This window comes from Podarcis vaucheri (assembly GCF_965113315.1).
Source record: "Podarcis vaucheri genome assembly, chromosome: 8".
Lineage (NCBI taxonomy): Eukaryota > Metazoa > Chordata > Lepidosauria > Squamata > Lacertidae > Podarcis > Podarcis vaucheri.
The window spans coordinates 56,100,959-56,120,275 of record NC_138766.1 but is presented as its reverse complement, the minus strand read 5'-3'; the positions used below and the strand labels follow the sequence as shown (position 1 = coordinate 56,120,275).

At 42.7% G+C, this 19,317-nt stretch overlaps 1 protein-coding gene and 1 pseudogene across 2 annotated transcripts; both read left to right on the top strand.

The window, feature by feature from the left end:
- Positions 1-636: 636 nt before the first annotated feature.
- Positions 637-14,232, top strand: LOC309538414 (DGAT1/2-independent enzyme synthesizing storage lipids-like). The gene is made up of 7 exons (XM_082233987.1): positions 637-826; positions 7,898-8,270; positions 9,442-9,606; positions 11,388-11,578; positions 12,519-12,579; positions 12,877-13,016; positions 14,035-14,232. The coding sequence occupies exons 2-7, from the start codon at positions 7,994-7,996 to the stop codon at positions 14,137-14,139; spliced, it is 939 nt and encodes a 312-aa protein (XP_082090113.1). The 5' UTR covers positions 637-826; positions 7,898-7,993; the 3' UTR covers positions 14,140-14,232.
- A 2,195-nt stretch (positions 14,233-16,427) lies between these two features.
- Positions 16,428-16,959, top strand: LOC309538459 (multifunctional methyltransferase subunit TRM112-like protein pseudogene; annotated as a pseudogene). Its single transcript has one exon. The product of its transcript is annotated as a multifunctional methyltransferase subunit TRM112-like protein pseudogene (transcript).
- The last annotated feature ends 2,358 nt before the right edge of the window (positions 16,960-19,317 follow it).

The following is a 19,317-nucleotide window of genomic DNA, read 5'->3' as shown; positions in this document are numbered from 1 at the left end:
ACAATAAATATAGAAATAAATATATAGATATAGATGTAGATGTAGATGATGTAGATGTAGATAGATATGATCATCATCATATTGTAAACCGCCTGATGAATTTCAGTTTTTAATGAGTCTGTGACTGAATTGCAGGCACTGCATGACAGAGTAAAATGGACCAACGTATATGTATGCAATTACTGCTCTGACTTAACTGACAAACGCATGCTGGACTTGGATCCTTCACCTCCACCTGACAGTAATGAACATGTGCTGGATGCCAGAGACCCTGTGATATCAGAGCATGTCAACCTGGAATTTCTGGGGCTCCAAAGCAAGCAATACATGCTGCATAATTAATGCAGCATGGTGCCAATGGAAGAGCTTTTACTGGAGCAGCACTAGGATTCAATATTGTAAACCGAAGATGTTATTAAGGTTTGTGTATTACATCATGTTCTTATCTCATACACATCTTATAGTGGGAGAAGCCACCAGCAAATGGAGGTAACACATTTGTCACAATACCTACCTTTACCCCTTAGTCAATAGCTGGTGTTCTGTGACCCAATATGTTGTTATCTGACATGGCTGCTATTGTAGGTGTGACTTTAATCACAACAATTTTAATTACAAATGGGCACAACCTCTTAGCAGTCTTTTTCACAATGCTTGGTTTCTTCATACAAATGGCACACTCATCACAGTCTCTTTAAAGCACCGCAGAAAGGGACCTTTCTCCATAGGGGTGGAAAGTAGCCTACGAAAAAGTGCACCAGACAGGACTTCTGCTGCATCCACAGAGAGGGGACTGAAGCAAAGGCGATTTAGACTTACCAGGAATGTAAGTAAAAAAAATTGTTTATAGAATCATAAAGTGTAGAACTGGAAGGGATTCCAAGGGTCATCTAGTCAACCCTCTTCAATGCAGGAATCTCATCAAAGTCTCTCATTCAGTTTGAAACCATAGTAGACCCTGCTTTGTTTGCAAATGTTCTGTTGTTGTTGTTGTTTAGTCGTTTATAATAATAATTGACCCCATTGACCAGAGCACACCAGGCACTCCTGTCTTCCATTGCCTCCCGCAGTTTGTTCAAATTCATGCTGGTAGCTTCGAGAACACTGTCCAACCATCTTGTCTTCTGTCTTCCCCTTCTCCTTGTGCCCTCTATCTTTCCCTCCCTTTTCCAGGGAGTCTTCTCTTCTCATGAGGTGGCCAAAGTATTGGAGCCTCAGCTTCACGATCTGTCCTTCCAGTGAGCACTCAGGCTGATTTCCTTCAGAATGGATAGGTTTGATTTTCTTGCAGTCCATGGGATTCTCAAGAGTCTCCTCCAGCACCATAATTCAAAAGCATCAATTCTTCGGCGATCAGCCTTCTTTATGTTCCAGCTCTCACTTCCATACATCACTACTGGGAAAACCATAGCTTTAACTATATGGACCTTTGTTGGCAAGGTGATGTCTCTGCTTTTTAAGATGTCCTAGTAGTTGTATTATTTGTTACTTCCTGTGCAGGAGTCAGCAGAGAGAGAGAGAGAGAGATATGCTGTGTGTTTGTAAAAACTAGTTGTATGACCATCTTAGCCTGTTTCCACACTATCAACTGAAAACACAGCTAGGATGTTCATTTCTTTTAGTCGGGGTTGATTTGAAGCTGGGATAGATATAAAAGGTAAAGGTAAAGGTACCCCTGCCCGTACGGGCCAGTCTTGACAGACTCTAGGGTTGTGCGCCCATCTCACTCAAGAGGCCGGGGGCCAGCGCTGTCCGGAGACACTTCCGGGTCACGTGGCCAGCGTGACATCGCTGCTCTGGCGAGCCAGAGCTGCACACGGAAACGCCGTTTACCTTCCCGCTAGTAAGCGGTACCTATTTATCTACTTGCACCCGAGGGTGCTTTCGAACTGCTAGGTTGGCAGGCGCTGGGACCGAATAACGGGAGCGCACCCCGGCGCAGGGATTCGAACCGCCGACCTTTCGATCGGCAAGCCCTAGGCGCTGAGGCTTTTACCCACAGCGCCACCCGCGTCCCTGATAGATATGGATAGATATGGGTGGTAGCTAATGCCAAGTGTACACTACTGTCTAAGCCAACAGGGGGAAAACATTGCATGCAGACTCAGATATATGTGAGATAAAACATGTTGTTTTAGCTGAAACAGTACCCCTCTGGAATTCCTCATTCCTCAAATACCAGTGATGAGGGATTCCCCATTCCTAGCAAGGGTGGGTGGAAAAGAGCTTTTAAAATATTATTATTATTATTATTATTATTATTATTATTATTATTAATAAATTTTCCATTAAGAACATCCAATTAATATCAAATCAGATCATAATCCAATTCAAAAACAAAACAAAATAAAACAAAGCAAAAAACTAAACTACAATCTGAATTATTTATTATTACCGTATTTTTTGCTCTATAGGACACACTTCTTCCCCTCCAAAAATTAAGGGGAAATGTATGTGTGTCCTATGGAACGAATGCAGGCTCCTTGGCTTCAGCGATAGCAACGCGAAGCCTCCGAAGCACAGAAGGAGCGCTCCCTCCGCGCTTTGGAGGCTTTGCGTTGCTTTCGCTGAAGCCCGGAGAGTCTTGCTCTCCCAGCTTCAGCAGAGAGGGAGAGCTGTACAGCACCCCTTCAGTCAAGCGGGAGGAGAAATGGAAGGGGCTCCGTTTCTCCTGCCGCTTCGCTGAAGGGGCGCTGAGCAGAGAGGGGGAGAATTTTTTCCCCGTGTTCTCCCCCTCTAAAACAAGGTGCGTCCTATGGTCTGGAGCATCCTATAGAGTGAAAAATACGGTAAATTTCACATGGACTTCCCATATTCTGGACCTCTGAAGAACTTATCTCACATAATGATATTTCTGCCCTCTTCTTCTTGTTCTCATATTTTCCACATTCTGATCTTAAACTCTCAAAGTCCTCAGTCACTGGCTAATCAATTCTCTTTTTTTTCCATTTAAAAAACCTTTATTATATTCCAACAGTTAAAAAACATATATACATCCTCCATAAAAACAAAGACAAAAAGAAAAAATAAGAATATACAAAACCAAATTTGAGTTCCTTGCTGCTTAGATACGCAAACCTTATACAGATCCATTACATTATTTGACTTCCCACCACCACGTCGAGAGCCATAACTTAATAATATATTCAGCAGTGTCTTCATCTAATCGTTGTTCCTACCTCGCGGTTTTTATATCATACCGACTGTGATTTTAACATTTCCTAAAATCGATTCCATGTATGAGAGAAATTTATTCCAATCATTAATAAATTTATTATTTCTTTGTTGCCTGATCTTCTGAGTCATCATTGCTATATCCATGTATTCAATTAATTTATTCTGCCAATCGCTAATCGTTGGGATATTAGATGTTTTCCAACTCTGTGCTAACAGTATCCTTGCGGATACTGTTGCGTATTGGAAAAAGGTTTGGTCGTCTTTTTTAATTTCTTCTCCCACCATTCCTAAAAGGAATGCCTCGGGCTTTTTAGGGAATGTGTACTTTAGGACCTTTTTTAACTCATCATAAACCAGCCCCCAAAACCTTTTTACTTCTTCACAGGACCACCACATATGAAAGAAGTCTCCCTCTTTCTTCTTACACTTCCAGCACGTCTTTTCCCCGGTTTTGTACATTTTGGCTAATTTTATTGGGGTGATGTACCACCTGTACATCATCTTTCCCATATTTTCTCGGATTCTGGCGCAGGCTGAAAATTTCATGTCTTTAGTCCAAAGTTTTGTCCATCTTTCATATTCTAGGGGGTGTCCTAAATCTATGGCCCACTTAATCATAACGTCTTTGATTTCCTCATCCATTGTATCCCAATCTAATAGCTGGTTGTACATTTTAGTTAGGAGTTTAGACTTTCCTTCTATTATTTCTAGTTGGAATTTAGATTTATTCTTGCTCATTCCGGCTTTTTTATGTTCCCTCCAGACAGCATTAATTTGGTGGTATTGTATCCATCCCGTTAATTTATCTTTTAATTCTTCGTAGGGTCTAATTTCCCATCCTTTATCTGATCTTCTTAGGAGGTCAGCATATGTCCACCTTTTACCTTCCATGTTTAGTTTCTTAGTTACTAGAATGTCAACGGGTGACAGCCACCAAGGGGTATCTTTTTCTACTAATCTTTTGCACCTATTCCACACCTCCAACAGCGCTCCTCTTATAATGTGGTTGGAAAATCCTTTGTGTACTTTCCCCTTATCCTGCCACAGGTACGCATGCCACCCATGTCTAGCATCAAAACCCTCCAAATCCAATAAGTCGGTATTGTCCAGAACTATCCATTCCTTGGTCCAACAGAGGCACGAGGCCTCGTAGTATAGTTGCAGGTTAGGAACAGCAAACCCTCCTCTGTCCCTCCTGTCAGTGAGCAACTTATACTTAATTCTGGCCCTTTTACCCTGCCAGATAAATCTGGAAAGGGCCCTCTGCCAGTCTTTGAACATTGTTGTGCCCCTGACTACTGGGATATTTTGGAATAGGAATATCATTTTTGGAAGGATACTCATTTTGATGGCAGCCATTCTCCCCTCCCAAGAAAGTTTTAATCTACTCCAGCTTTCCAGGTCTCTTTTACACTCTCTCCAAGTTCTATTGTAGTTATCTTCCACCAGATTTATATTTTTTGGGGTGATCCAGATACCCAGGTATTTAACCTTTTTCGATACCATTATCCCGGATTCCAACTCGATTTTATTTTTTAATTGTTCATCTACGTTTTTTATCAGCATCTTCGTTTTAGTTTTGTTCAATTTAAAACCAGATAGTCTACCAAACGCTTCCATTAACTCAATCACTGTGTTAATTCCTTTTGCGGGGTCTTCTATTGAGACTACTAAGTCGTCGGCATAGGCCTTAACTTTGTACTCTTTTGTGCCTATTCTAATCCCTCTTATTTCCGATGTTTCTCTTATCCTGTTTAGTATAACTTCCAAAACCAAGATGAATAACAGGGGTGATAAAGGGCACCCCTGTCTTGTACCTTTGGTAATCTTAAATGAGTTAGTCAGGTTACTATTAATAATTAATTTCGCTCTCTGATCTGAGTAAATCGACTTTATACCTCTTAGAAATGGCCCTCTTATTCCTACCTTCTCCATGCACTTTATGAGGAAGTGCCAAGATACATTATCGAAGGCCTTCTCGGCGTCTATAAAGACTAAGGCAGCGGGGATATTGATTCTGAGATCCAAGTATTCGATTATATTAATTATATGCCTTACATTATCCTTAATCTGCCTGCCAGGCAGGAATCCGGCTTGGTCTCTATGGATCGCTCTGTTCAAGTATTTCTTTAATCTGCTCGCCATTATTCCTGCAAAAATCTTATAGTCATCATTGAGCAGTGATATCAATTTTCAGTCATGTTAAACAATCATATATCCTTTCATCTGTCAGGCGTAGTTTAATTTGTATATATACTGTGTATGTGTGTGTGTGTGTGTGTGTGTATTTCCTTTGTTTGCCAAGGAAGCTTTCCCTGGCTCACTCTTATCTTCCAGTCCAGGCTCTTGTCCAAGCCTGCCATTTGAAGTTTTATGATTCAGTAAATTCCCAAGTTGTTGAGTTGTTAAGCATACTGTTCCCAAATATATGTAGCAATTAAAATGGAATATATTCCACAGATATAAATCAATTGGCAACTGATCAGCTTTTCCAGGGACCACACAAGTCTCCCCTCTAGGGAGGGGAGTTGCTAGACACCTGTTTCGCTTTCTCTCCCACCTATAAAGAAGAAAAACCTGCAAACACGTGCACTGTATGTTGTGGGATATTTCCCAAATTATTGTCTCAGATCAATGTAGAATCAGCCAAAAGATGTTCCCCACTCCCACAAAAAAGGGAGGAATTCGCTTTTTCAATCCTGTGTCACAGCTATAAAGCACCAACTTGTTCTTCTCATTTATCTTCTTCTCATTTATCATTTATTGGAAAAAAGTCCGATTAAAACTGTGCAGCTGACTAATCAATTGCAAATAGAAGTCCATCTGTACTCCGTTTAATTTTTTTTAGGTCTTTTTTAATGAGGCTCGGCATATAAAAGCAAATGTAGATATAAAAGAGAGAACGTACTGATCACCTCTGTAAATCCAAGCACCATGATGAGAATCTCTTTGAAGTCCAAACTTACATACCAGCAACTGTGCAGTTCGGCAGATTGTTTCCCTTATCTCCATCAGTCCATAATACGCCCGTTTTCAGCCAAATCTTATTAATTTTTAAGAAGCAAGTGTCCCTGCTTGAGAGAATGACTCTGGAGAGTGCCCAGTTTCCGTGCCAGGTTTGGCATCTTGTTGTGGGGGCCAGATAACGGACTCTCTGGGTGAGACAGCCCTCTCCTACCCTGGAGAGGTTGGCAGGACTAATTACTCCCATATTAGTCCTGAATTTCTGGCACTACTGGGGGGTCTGATCTCATGGAAGGCAGCCATTTCCCTCGGCAGGAAAAAGGAAGTCTGAAAGGATCTGGTAAAATATGAGCCACCTAAATCTCAGGTGAAGCAGTAAGGTTTACAGTCAAACCATGTCTGTTCGACTTCCAAAACAGTCTTCGACTTTGAAAACCAAAGCAAGGCTTCTGATTGGCTGCAGAAAGCTCCTGCAGCCAATCAAAAGCTGTGGAAGCCCCGCTGGACGTTCAGCTTCCCAGAACGTTTGAGAACTAAGCTATTTGAAAACCAAGGTACAAGTGATCTGAGACAAACCACAGCAGTGAAATTTAGTTTTTCATGGCTCACGGGGGTGAGGAACTGGAGCACTTATGGCTTTTTCGGGTATTAATTTATCCTATCACACAGCTACTATAGGCACAACCCCCCCATCAATATTGTCTATTTTCTCATACAATTAAGTTGAAAAATGTAGTGAAGATAGAATAGAATCAAAAATATACAATTTGACTATGTAAAGCTAATGGATGTTAAGATGACTTAGTAAGTTGAAGACAAAAATGTGATGGCTGAGTATTGTGGCATGATCTCCAATAACCCAACTGGAAAGAAGTTCTAGAGGCAGTGATAACAGGGTTTGGCCATCAGCATCTGTTCTTATATGGCGGCAGAGCTGCTATTCCACCTCACATCCCCAGAAAGAGACATTTTGCAGTGTATCCCCAAATGTTGCTACCCTTCAGCTCACTTTTCTCCCTCAATCTTGTTCGGTGCTGTGTCTGCACCACACAATTTAAGTCGAGTGGTTACGCCCAGTATAGGGAACAACTGTGTAGCAAAGTTAGTTTTTACTTTGGGGGCAGAAAGACACAGAAAAAACAAACTCTACAGTTGCTACAAGAAGTCGCCACTCTCTGAGCCCAGAGAGCATTTTGACTTATAAAGTCCTTGATGAGGCAAAGTCGACACAGTAAGAACAAAGTCCAGTTGTTAACGAAGACCTACAACTGCCAGAGTTCTCTCAGTCAAAAGTCTTGCAATGTGTCCAAATTCTTTCAGACAAGTTCTTCACAAATTCCTCCACTTTTTAACCGGATTATTCCAACAGTCTCCATGTCTCCAGTTCTCCATGTATCCTGAGCTATGTGTTAGTTTGCCCAGTAACACAAACAAGATAGTCACAAGATGCATGCAGCTGCATTTTTAGGGGCCAGGGAAACATTTCCGCTGACTCAAAAAGAAGTAACCCTTTCCCACTTTCCTTAGTACTTCAGCAGTGGAATGAAACCAGCTTGCTTTACATCAAATAAATGATGGAGTCATACATTTGTAATGTTGTACATCCTCATGATGGATGCTGGAAAAACAATACGTCTACTTGGCAAGTTACAGTGGGGAAAACTAGGAAAATATTAAATCACGTGAGATTTCATGTAATCATGAATGCTTCTGGGATGACAGTTCAAACTAATGTACTGCATTTTCTGTTTTCCAGGTAAACAGTTGAAAAAAATACCATCACAACTGAGGAAATTTTCACTTCATATATTTCTTTCATTGGCATACACGTGGTGCTTCAGATTAGGAAACCATGAGCTGGTTTTCTCAAATTCTGGAAAACTGGATCAGTTTTTCTTATTTGGAAGAATATTGGACCTCAGTGGTTCACCCTTTGTGGTTACTTAAGCTTCTGATTTTAATTTATTCACCATTCATATGTACGGTTTTGTGTCTCTGGACTATCTCATTTGTGTTACATATTTACAAGAAGATTAATAACCAGCAAGAAAGTGATGTTAGCAAATTTTGGGAAAAACCAAGGAAAATTATTGCTCAAGTTTGTGATATAACTGGAAAGATATGGTATGGTGAGTAAGCTTTCTTTCTTTCCAATAATTCAGTCTTATCAGCTCCTATACTTTCATAGGATTGAGCATCAGAATTTCAGACTTGAGACATTGGGACAATAGCTGCTACAGTGCATCAGGAGTGGACCTTTAAACCCACTTCAGAGTCACAACAGCTCCAAGCTGGCCTTGGCTCCATATGGATCAAAAGAAAGGCATGGATTTTTTTTTAGGTAATAAGCAATCAAAAAGAAAAACAAAACATATTATGAAGTATGAAATTAAGATATATTACAGAAGAAAGGTCAGCTGGTGGCTGCATAAACACCATACATTTAATCACATTGAAAGCATGACTCCTCTCCAAAAGAAAACCTGGAGAATGTTGCTTAAACCTCACAGAGCTATAATTAGCAAAGCTCTTTAAAAATAGTTTCATGAATTGTGGCAAGAGAAGGGGGTTGGGTTTAAACGTGTAGTGAGTACGCAGCGAATGTAATGAGTATATCATCGTGCAGTGAGACTTTGATGCTGCCATTTTCCAGAGCATGGTAAACCACTGGATAACTCTGAAACATAAACTCTGGACACAAACCATGGAATCTGCCGGCGTAGGATGTGGTGATGGCTGATAATCTGGATGAAAACTGCAAGAAACCGGATGATGGCATACAGAGAGCTTTGGCTTGATCAAGAGGATCCATCTTATGTTCTCATCGCTTCCCAGAGTGAAGTTGCTTTAGATGTTGAAGCATAAATCAGAAATATATTACTAAAACCAAGTTTGGGTCATAAGGATAAAACCCTGTGGCTACTTATGACATTGGTCAAGGGTGCACCTGTCTGGGAAACTGATTTCTCACCTTGTATAAAGTGATTCAGAGAATGGTCTGAAGATATGAGTATTATAACACATATAAATGCTTAAAGGAGATTGAAAGAGTGTCACAGCAAGGAAGGAATATTCCAGCAGAGGAGAATACCATTTGTTCTGGGATCACAACAGAGAAAGTATTGATCTGTATAGATGACAAACCAGCATCCAGAACACTGAAACATATAGGAGAGGTTTTTACCTGATCTTAAATTTCAGTTTTCTGAACCGCACTGTTTTCTTCCAATAAAAGATTGCAATATTTCATTTATTTTTCACAAAGTAATATTTATTTGTGGCATTTTGTATTATTTCCAGGTTATGAAGTTATTGGCATGGAACATCTCCGTAAAGGACCAGGGATTATTGTTTATTATCACTCAGCCACTGCTATTGACTATTCATTTCTTGTCGCTAAACTTTTTAAGGAGGCACAGAGAGAGTGCTTTTCAGTCACTCATAGAGGCATATATCGGCTACCAGGTGAATTATTAAATTCAAATCAGGCTTTTTATCAAAAAATATGTGAAATGTGACATAAAACAATGCTATAAAATATAAAACCATGTATCAGGCAAACAGGTGAAAAACAACATACAAATAAAATATCAGCAAGATGATGGATGTGACCATGGGGAACGTAAGGAAAAATAAAACTCGTAACCAAATGTTGATATTTCATTGTACCCTACCTATGCTGTTGGGGCAATCCTCTCAAAGCATGCCTCACTTCATTTCCCAGTGACAAGTTGCCCTGACAGATTCCCATCTGAGTTACAACAATGGATGAGCCCAGAATGAGATGGAGTGTTCACACAAAAAAGAAAGCTGGAAACTGCAGGCCTGCTTTTGGCCATTTACAGCCTCAACCTTTTCTTCCAATAATGTTTCAGGCACCTTATTTGAATCAGGCTATGTTTCCAACGGGACACTGGTGGCGCTGTGGGTTAAACAACAGAGCCTAGGACTTGCCGATCAGAAGGTCAGCGGTTCGAATCCCCGCAACTGGGTGAGCTCCAGTTGCTTGGTCCCAGCTCCTGCCACCCTAGCAGTTTGAAAACACGTCAAAGTGCAAGTAGATTAATAGGCGGGAAGGTAAACGGAGGGAAGGTAAGCAGCTCTGGCGGGAAGGTAAACGGCATTCCCGTACGCTGCTCTGGTTTGCCAGAAGCGGCTTATTCCTGCTGGCCACATGACCCAGAAGCTGTACGCCGGCTCCCTCAGCCAATAAAGCGAGATGAGCACCGCAACCCCAGAGTCGATCACAACTGGACCTAATGGTCAGGGGTCCCTTTACCTTCACCAATGTTTCCAACACAGCATGTCGACCTGTGTCTTTTGGCCCATGATCACAGGTTGCAGGAATACCTTATCTGGCCTCATAACAGCTATGAGATTACTTTCTACATTCTTCCTCAGGGATCTAAAAAATGGGGCCAACTGCATAATGTGACATCTGATTTCTGTGCTGTAACTGCATATGATCGCTTCTGACTTTAATGCCAGAATAGGACAAGGTGTAGGAAACTGGGTCTCCAACTTGATGATTTCTTCAGGTACAAAGATACCAGAAAACAGGGCCCCACCCAAACACATGGCCAATCAAGCACTCCCACACAAAGCTTTTATGCTCCCATGTGACACTGCAATCAAACCCATGTGACACCCTTGCTGGAGTGCTCATGGCCCTCCACTGCCACTCTCCCCACATCATCTTCCTCTGGATGCACACAGCAGCCACAGCAAGGAACTATGACACCACCAAAGGGTCATTTAAATAAGGAAGGAAGGAAGTACAGAGCCCCAAAATGCCCAGTAGCACAGAGTGCTCTGTTTGGGGGGTGAATTTGTCCACTGGGTGAATTAATGCAGCATATAATCTCCACCCACTTACCTGTGCATGAAAAGATGAACTTATGTTGGTGTAGGCAGGATTCAACCAGCATGGGCTCATCTGTGCCATGTGTGTATCTGTCTCTCTGTGCATGCCACAAGGCACTGTGGCCTGTATTTTTATCATAATGCAAACTTGAATGTCATTCGGTTGTACTACAGACTTGACTTGTGGAACGCATGTCTAAAAAGGTGGCCACCTCAGCACTTCCACGAAATCCTACTTGAAAAGGATTGGTAGAGAACTATGCTTGTGATCTGTAACAGTGCAATATCTTTGGAATAATGACACTTGTATAGCGTCCACAATATTTCCTGAATAAGCGTTATATAAAATGCATTTTCTTTCTATTTGGGGCTTCTTTTTTCAGGGCTGAAGATACTTTTAAATTCCATCAATTTGAAAGATTTCAATAAAGCTGAATGTGTGGAAATTTTGAAGAAAGGCCATTTACTGGGCCTTGCCCCTGGTGGAGGTAGAGAAGCAAACTTTAGTTATGACTACAACATAATGTGGGGTAACAGCACTGGTTTCGCTTGGGTAGCTTTGGAGGCAAAAGCGGTGAGTGATCTTTGTCCAATTTGCATTGCCGTCACGATTATCCTAGATAAGACATAATGTGTTCACATCCTTGATCTAGCATCCTAAGTAGCTGAGGGCGGCAAATATCCTGTTTGGGGGTCAAATGATTTCTGGAGTTCCAAATATTTCCCACCCCTGCTTTTTTTTTTAAGCTATTGAAATCACTTACCGTATTTTTTGCCCCATAGTGCGCACCGGCCCATAGGACACACCTAGATTTTTTTGGGGGGGAAATAAAGGGGGGGAAATTATTTTTCCCCAGGCGTGATGCTGCGGGTGCCCGAGCTTCCCTCGACTCCAGCCCCCAGAACAGGCTGCTATCTGCAAGCCTAGGGAGCCCGGGGGAAGTCCCACTGGTCTCCCCAGGCTTGCGGATATCTGTCCCCCGAACTTGTGGGGCTGGCAGCCTCCAAACCAGGTTGGGGAACAGCGGGATGGCAGCACTGCGCCTCCACGCTGTTCCCCAAGCTTGTGGGCTGCAGGCTGCTGCCCGCAAACCTTGCGAGAACTCCCACCGGGCTCGCAAGGCTTGCAGATAGCTTCCTGAAGCCTGGAGAGCGAGAGGGGTCGGTGCGCACCGACCCCTCTCACTCTCCAGGCTTCAGTGAAAGCCTGCATTCGCCCCATAGGACGCACACACATTTCCCCTTCATTTTTGGAGGGGGAAAAGTGTGTCCTATAGGGCGAAAAATATGGTACATTTAAAAAGAAAAATAGCTTTTTTCCTCTTCAATTCTTGAAAATGTGGGGGACAGCATGTGCAATTTGAAGTCAATTGCGTCTGTCTTGTCATTGTAATGCCAGATGGGGAGCATTATTCCTAGTCCTTAACCAAAATAAAGGTGGGGTAGGTGGGGTGAAGTAATTCTCCAGTTCTCACTTTTCTTTTGATTTTGCATTTCTTCTTTTATTCCTTCAGCCCATCATCCCTATGTTTACACAAAACGTTTGTGAAACATACAGGAACATTGGAAAGTCAAGTGAGAAACATATCTTATATTCCTTGGTTGATCAAGAGATCTGATATCAGGCAATAAACAGATTAATAATATACAATGATTTTTTTTATAAAAAATCTATTTCGTACCTACTAGTAGTTTATTCAATGTATACTTATCTGAAGAAATTGTGCTGTCTCTTAAAAAATATGCACTCAAATTATTTAACCTCATGTCTGGGATGGATTGACTGGGATTGCTAAAAACTCAGAATGCCAACTAATTTCAAATTTGATATGGGATCGCTTTCTTACAGACTCTTTTCCCTTTCATACATAGGGTTGACAAGATGGTTATATGAGAAAACACGACTTCTCTACCTTCCCATATATGGAGGACTTCCAGTGAAACTGACGACATATATTGGAGAACCCATCCCATATGATCCAAATATAACAGCTGCAGAGCTGGCTGAAAAAGTAAGCTAACTCTACACCTGGAAGTAAAAAAGTAGAATATTCTTTTCCTGTTGGTTTCTCTCTTTCAGTTGTATAAACTGTATTCTGCCTACTGACTTACACATTCTATAAGATCAGAGATAGGGTTCATTATATAGTCTTTTGTGCATTATGTTCATGACTCAGCTTTCCCTCTCTGTAAATTGTTGAGACCATGAAAAACCTATGCATTTTATGTAGTGCTGCACAAAGATTTGCTCATGCAATAGGACTTCTTCTCCCCACCATATGCCCCAGAATCTGCCCCAGAGGGTCCCTCCAACCCTACTCCCCCAGTGGGTGACCCAATAAGCAGTGTGACTTATTGCAACTCTGCACGTGAATGCGACTCCATGCTACTCTGCTATTTTCACCCGTGCCCTGCTGTGCTGTTTTCAGGCATGGAACCAGGAGGTGACTGATTTCTGTCACTAGCCCTGCCAACCACTGCCATTCTAAGAGAACGAGGGAGATGTTCATAGTGAGTTCAGGCACCTCTTTTTCTGGAAAAATAGCACTGAGCAGAGTGAAATATAACTCAGTAGCATTTCTGCAGTTTTCCTCACATAGCTGGAGGTAACAACCATGCAGGAAAACTAATACGTAACAAGCAGCCCAAGGCACTTATGTTTGGTTGTATCTCTGCCATTCTCATACAGTGTTCTTGGTAAAAAAACCATAAAGACAGGGGGCTGGATTCACTGAGAGATGAGCAGTTTCCTAGTGGGGGTTCCTCACCCTGGCTGCTCTGGTCCAACCCTCCATGTTGAAGAAGCCGCTTCTCAGGATTGAGAGACAAGGACTCTCATGCAATACATCTCAGTATACAAAGACATTTGCATGAAAGAAGTTACACATTGTGCTTCTATAGCTGGAATAAATGGGTTGCCTCTGGTTCTGATACCTTTAGCTTTTTCCTCACAGATACTAATAACTGTGAACACCTATTTAGCAATATATTCCTATAACACAATGTATTCCTTTGTTCTTCTTTCAACAGGCAAAGACTGCAATTGAAAATCTTCGGGATAAATACCAAAAAAGACCAGGAAATATGTTAAGAGCTCTTTCAGAACGATTTGATAAGCATTACAAAGCTAACTAGTCCATATAAAACAGTTGCAGTGTTTCTGACGAGATGTCTGTAATAGGAAGCATTAATACTTATGTTATTAAAGCTAAGCTGATATACACAGAATTGAGCTGGATTGTTTATTAATTATCTGGAAGGGACCCTAGATCAGTAGCTCAGCTCCTGCTGTGTGTGCAGAAGGTCCTAGGTTTTCAAAGACATACAAGTGCTTTCTTGCCCTATCCTGCAATACACCCAGAATGCCCCTTTTATAATGGGAAGGTGAGTGCTTAACTGAAACATGAAATAATATTACAAGTGAAAGAGTAATGTCCATAATTCACAACTCTTTTATGTTTATAAAAGTTGCTCCAAGATTTGAGTCCTATAATGGCTCAACCTTTCTAAACATACAGGAAAAAAGTAGAGAAAACAAAAAGTTTGCCATAATTGGTGGAAATAGTGACTGACCTAACGAAAACAGTCAATTCAGCAATGAATCTGGATCTGGGCAATCCAAGTGCAGTTAAACAGCTAAAGTAAGTTGCCTCAGTTTTACAGCTTCAATGTGAGGAATATTCAAGTTGAATATTCCCTTGACTGGGGTCAAGGGAAGGAATCTGAGATGGAAGGGTTCCCAGAGTAAGAAGAGGGGACAAACATGGCTGCCTTCCTTGGAAAATGGCTGAACAGTTTAAAAGTGGAGCTCATCCCATATGTAGATGTTCTTGTGCATGCTAATAGAGTCTCAGGACCTGGACAACATAATCATGATACTATATGAAATAGAACATCAGTAAAATTTTAGAGCAAAAACTTTAGAACACTTTTTTCCAACTGAAGAGTATCACTTAGAGAGCATTAACAACATCAGAGCAAGTGCAACTAAAATGCTTCTTCTCAAAGAAAAAGCAAAGGACAGTGTAGGAAACAATACAGTCAACGTTGAACAGGTTTAAGGCCTGTTGACTGTAACAAGAGAGATAAGCTTTCACTTGGTTTGAACCAGTGTTCTGCAGACCTCTGCAGGTACACAGAGTTATCCCAAGGGGTCAACAAAGCAGCTGTGGCTGGCTGGTCCTGGTCAAGGGCCCAGGAACTCAGAGGCCTGCTCGTCTAGCAACCATTAGCTGGCTTTCTCCCAATAGGATGTCTGTGGAGGAAGGCATGAGGCGCATCTGCTCTCGAAAAGGAGTGATTCGGCTTCAAGCGGGTTGGCATAGATGACCCTTGTGGTTCACCCCAACTTTTATTCTATGATTCCTATGAGGCACCCCAAACCAAATCTGTATGAATGTTTACTACATTGGGAACAATTCCACATTTAAAAATGTGATTATACACACACCCACACCTTCAGATGAACAGCAACACATGACATATTACACTGTGCCATTTATTAACAGAAATAAAGACAATATGGAAAAGCCATGTGTGAAAAACTAAGTACATCTTATTATTAAATAGCTTGCAGAACCACATTTAGCAACAATAAGAAGCTAACATTTTCTGTAGGGCTTTATCAGTCTCTCACATCACTTCAGCTCATTGAAGTTTCTTGGCATTTGTATATGCACAGCTATCTTAAAGTCTTGTGCAGCATTTCAATTGGTCTGAGGTCTGGACTTTGACTAGGACATTGATTCTGTTCTTTTCCAGCCATTCTGTGATAGATTTCCTGGTATGCTTGGGATCCTTGTCCTGTTAACAGCATGACCCAATTTTGGACAAGCTACAGCTGTCGGGCAAATTGCCTCACATTTGACTCTATAATACTTTGGTATACAGAGGAGTTCATGGTTGACTCAATGACTACAAGGTTCCCAGCTCCTGTGCCTACAAAACAAGCCCAAATCACCACCCCAAGCTGCTTGTGCTGATATGCTATTTGGTTTTCGTCAAAGGTGGTGCTGTGCATTAAGGCCAAACATCTCCACTTTGGTCTCGCTTGTCAGAGGACATTGTTCCAGAAGTCTTGTGGTTTGTTCAGACGCAACTTTGCAAACCTAAGCCGTGCAGCCATGTATTGAATAATAGGATTATTCAGAAGGTATTGAATAATCAGGATCAGGTGCACAACCTTGGGGTCATTTTGAACTCACATCTGTCCATGGATGCACAGGTTAATTCTGTGTTGATTCTGGTAGCTAGACTGGTGATAAGGAGCGGCCGCTGGCACCATATAACACCCAGCCTGGAAGATCTATATTGGCTCTCTGTACATTTCTGAGCACAATTCAAAGTGTTGGTGTTGGTGTTAACCTTTAAAGCCCTAAATGGCCCTGCCACTGTATACCTGAGGAGTGTCTCCACCGGCACATGTTACCTTCGCTTGCTTTGGTGGCCGCTGTCCTGAAAACATGAAGCTCCTGACGCACAACATGCTCACCTCCCACGTGCGAGGAGTGAGGCGCGGTGGAGGATTCCTCCTTCGTATCCAGGCCACAGAAGTGAAGGTGAACAATGTCGATTTCAACCAGGAGTTCACAGGGCAGATGGTACCCAAGGTGGAATGGGCAGCTTTGGTAGAGGCAGCGGAGAGTTTCGGTCACCGATCAGACCTGCCCCCTGAGCACATCCCTGACTTCGAGAGCAATGAGGACTTCCTTCGAAAAGTCCATCATGTGCTGATGGAGGTGGAAGTGGTGGAAGGTGTGCTGAAATGCCCAGATACTGGGCGTGAGTTTCCCATAACTAAAGGGATACCCAACATGTTGCTGAGCGAAGAGGAGACTTGAGCTGGTTTGGGTCAATGGAGCTTTGAGAAGCAAGCCTTGCGGGTGAGGGGGGTGGGATATGTTCCTGTGGAAAGCCCAGCACCCTTATTTTTCTGTTGGGTGGAGGAGATGCTCTGAATATTGGGAGTGTCTCCACCCATCATTCAGCCCGTGAACTAAGACCCAGTTCTGAGGGCCTTCTGGTGGTTCCCTCACAGCAAGACGTGATGATACAAGGAATCAGGCAAGCTGCCTTCGTAGTTGGGAGTGGCTCCCGCCCTGTGGAACACCCGCATCTGATGTCAAATAGATAAACAACTACACAAATTTCTGAAGACATCTGAATGCAATCCTGTATCAGGAAGCTTTTAATCCATGATGTGTTGCTGTGTTTTGATTATGTTCTTAGCTGCCCAGAGTTGCTGGAGCAACCAGGCTTACACTTACACACACACAGACACAGACACACACACACACACACACACACACACCTTTATCTTTTAGCTCCTGAAAGACTCAAGTTTCCATCTTAGCTGATTTCTTTCTGCCATAGCCTCAATTATGAATACCAGAGTAGGCTGATCAGGATTTAAGAATTTGTTGGGCATTTGTTCCTGAAGATGATGTGAACAAAGGCCCAAGCTTTCGATCTGAAAATCATTGGGTCTGTTGGGGAATGTTATTATAGAGATGAGAGGTAGATATTCTTTATGATGCCTGACAGAATTGGTGTCAGGGACTGGAATGAAGAAGCAGACGGATGAGAGGAATCTCTCCCCCCCCCTTCTCCTGGAGCTGACAGGGGGGAGAGAGACAGCTTTGAATTGCAGCCAAACTATGAGAGAGAAAACCAGGCAGAGATGGGAGATCCTCCATCCCCTAGGATGCAATGGTCACTGAGGGTACCAGAACAGCATACGCAACAATGTTTGGCAATGGAAAGCTTCCGTAGGAGTCGATGCTGCTGGGGGAGGGGAAATGAGGAGGAGTCAGAATGAATAATTCCATGATGGTGTAAAGACTGGAATTCTTTGCCCAGCTTGTTCGGAGTTTGGGGCTGGGTTGCCATCAGTATGCCGATGACACCCAACTCTATCTGTTGATGGATGGCCATCCTGACTCGGCCCCAGACACACTGACCAGATGTTTGGAAGCTGTGGCTGGATGGTTACGTGGGAGCCGGTTGAAGCTAAATCCTTCGAAGACAGAGGTCCTGTGGCTGGGACGGGGCAACATGGGATTGGGGGGGCAACTCCCATCTCTTGCAGGGGCGCAATTAGTGCCAGCACCGTCCGTTAAGAGTTTGGGTGTAATCTTCGACACCTCCCTTTCCATGGAGGCGCAGATTGCAGCTATAACAAAGGCGGCATTTTCCCATCTCCGCCAAGCTAAGCAGTTGGCTCCTTACCTCTCTCGCCCTGACCTAGCCACTGTGATCCACGCGACGGTCACCTCCAGACTGGATTATTGTAACTCGCTCTACGTGGGGCTGCCCTTGAGACTGACCCAGAAACGAGGTCTTCGCTGCGAGATCACATTCACCCGGTGCTACACCAGCTGCACTGGCTCCCGGTGGAGTACAGGATCAGGTTTAAGGTGCTGGTTTTAACCTTTAAAGCCCTATACGGCCTAGGACCCTCGTACCTATGGGACCGCCTCTCCTGCTTTGCCCCACAGAGAAACTTACGGTCTTCAAATAAAAACATCTTGAAGGTCCCAGGCCACAGAGAAGTTAGGCTGGCCTCAACTAGAGCTAGGGCTTTTTCGGCTGTGGCTCCGATCTGGTGGAACACTCTGTCACAAGAGACCAGGGCCCTGCGGGACTTGACATCTTTCCACAGGGCCTGCAAGACAGAGCTGTTCCACCAGGTCTTTGGCCAGGGCACAGCCTGACTCCCTCCCTCGGCAATCTTCGTGGAGCTCTGGCCCAATGGTTGCCAGTGGCCTGAATTAATTAATTTTATAATGAATGATTTTAGAGTGTTGTTTATGCTATACTTTTATACTGTTTTATTGTTGTTAGCCGCCCTGAGCCCGGCTTCGGCTGGGGAGGGCGGGATATAAATAAAATTTATTATTATTATTATTATTATTACAGCAGTGACTGAATAAATCATACTTAAAAGCCTTCTTGTTTTCTCCTGGCTCCTTGAAAACATCAGGAAGGGAGGGAGAGATTCCTCAGACCTGACAATTAGAGTCATTTGCAAAGTGCCCCTGGATGTAGATTGCGCCACGGCAATAATAATTTGGTGCAAGTTTAGTCGCAGTATGCTTCTTAGTCTTTACGCGGTTTAATTTATTTAGATTTATATCCTGCTTTTTGACAAAATTCCTCAAAGTGACTGGTTCCTTTTACTAAAATAATGATGCTAGAATAATGGAATCTGCAGAAATATCTACAGAAAATATCCAAGTAAGCAGTCATGGGGAAATCAATCACACTTGTTGCAATTTTTATGTGGTATTCATTCAGCAGTGGCTCCATTCTTGT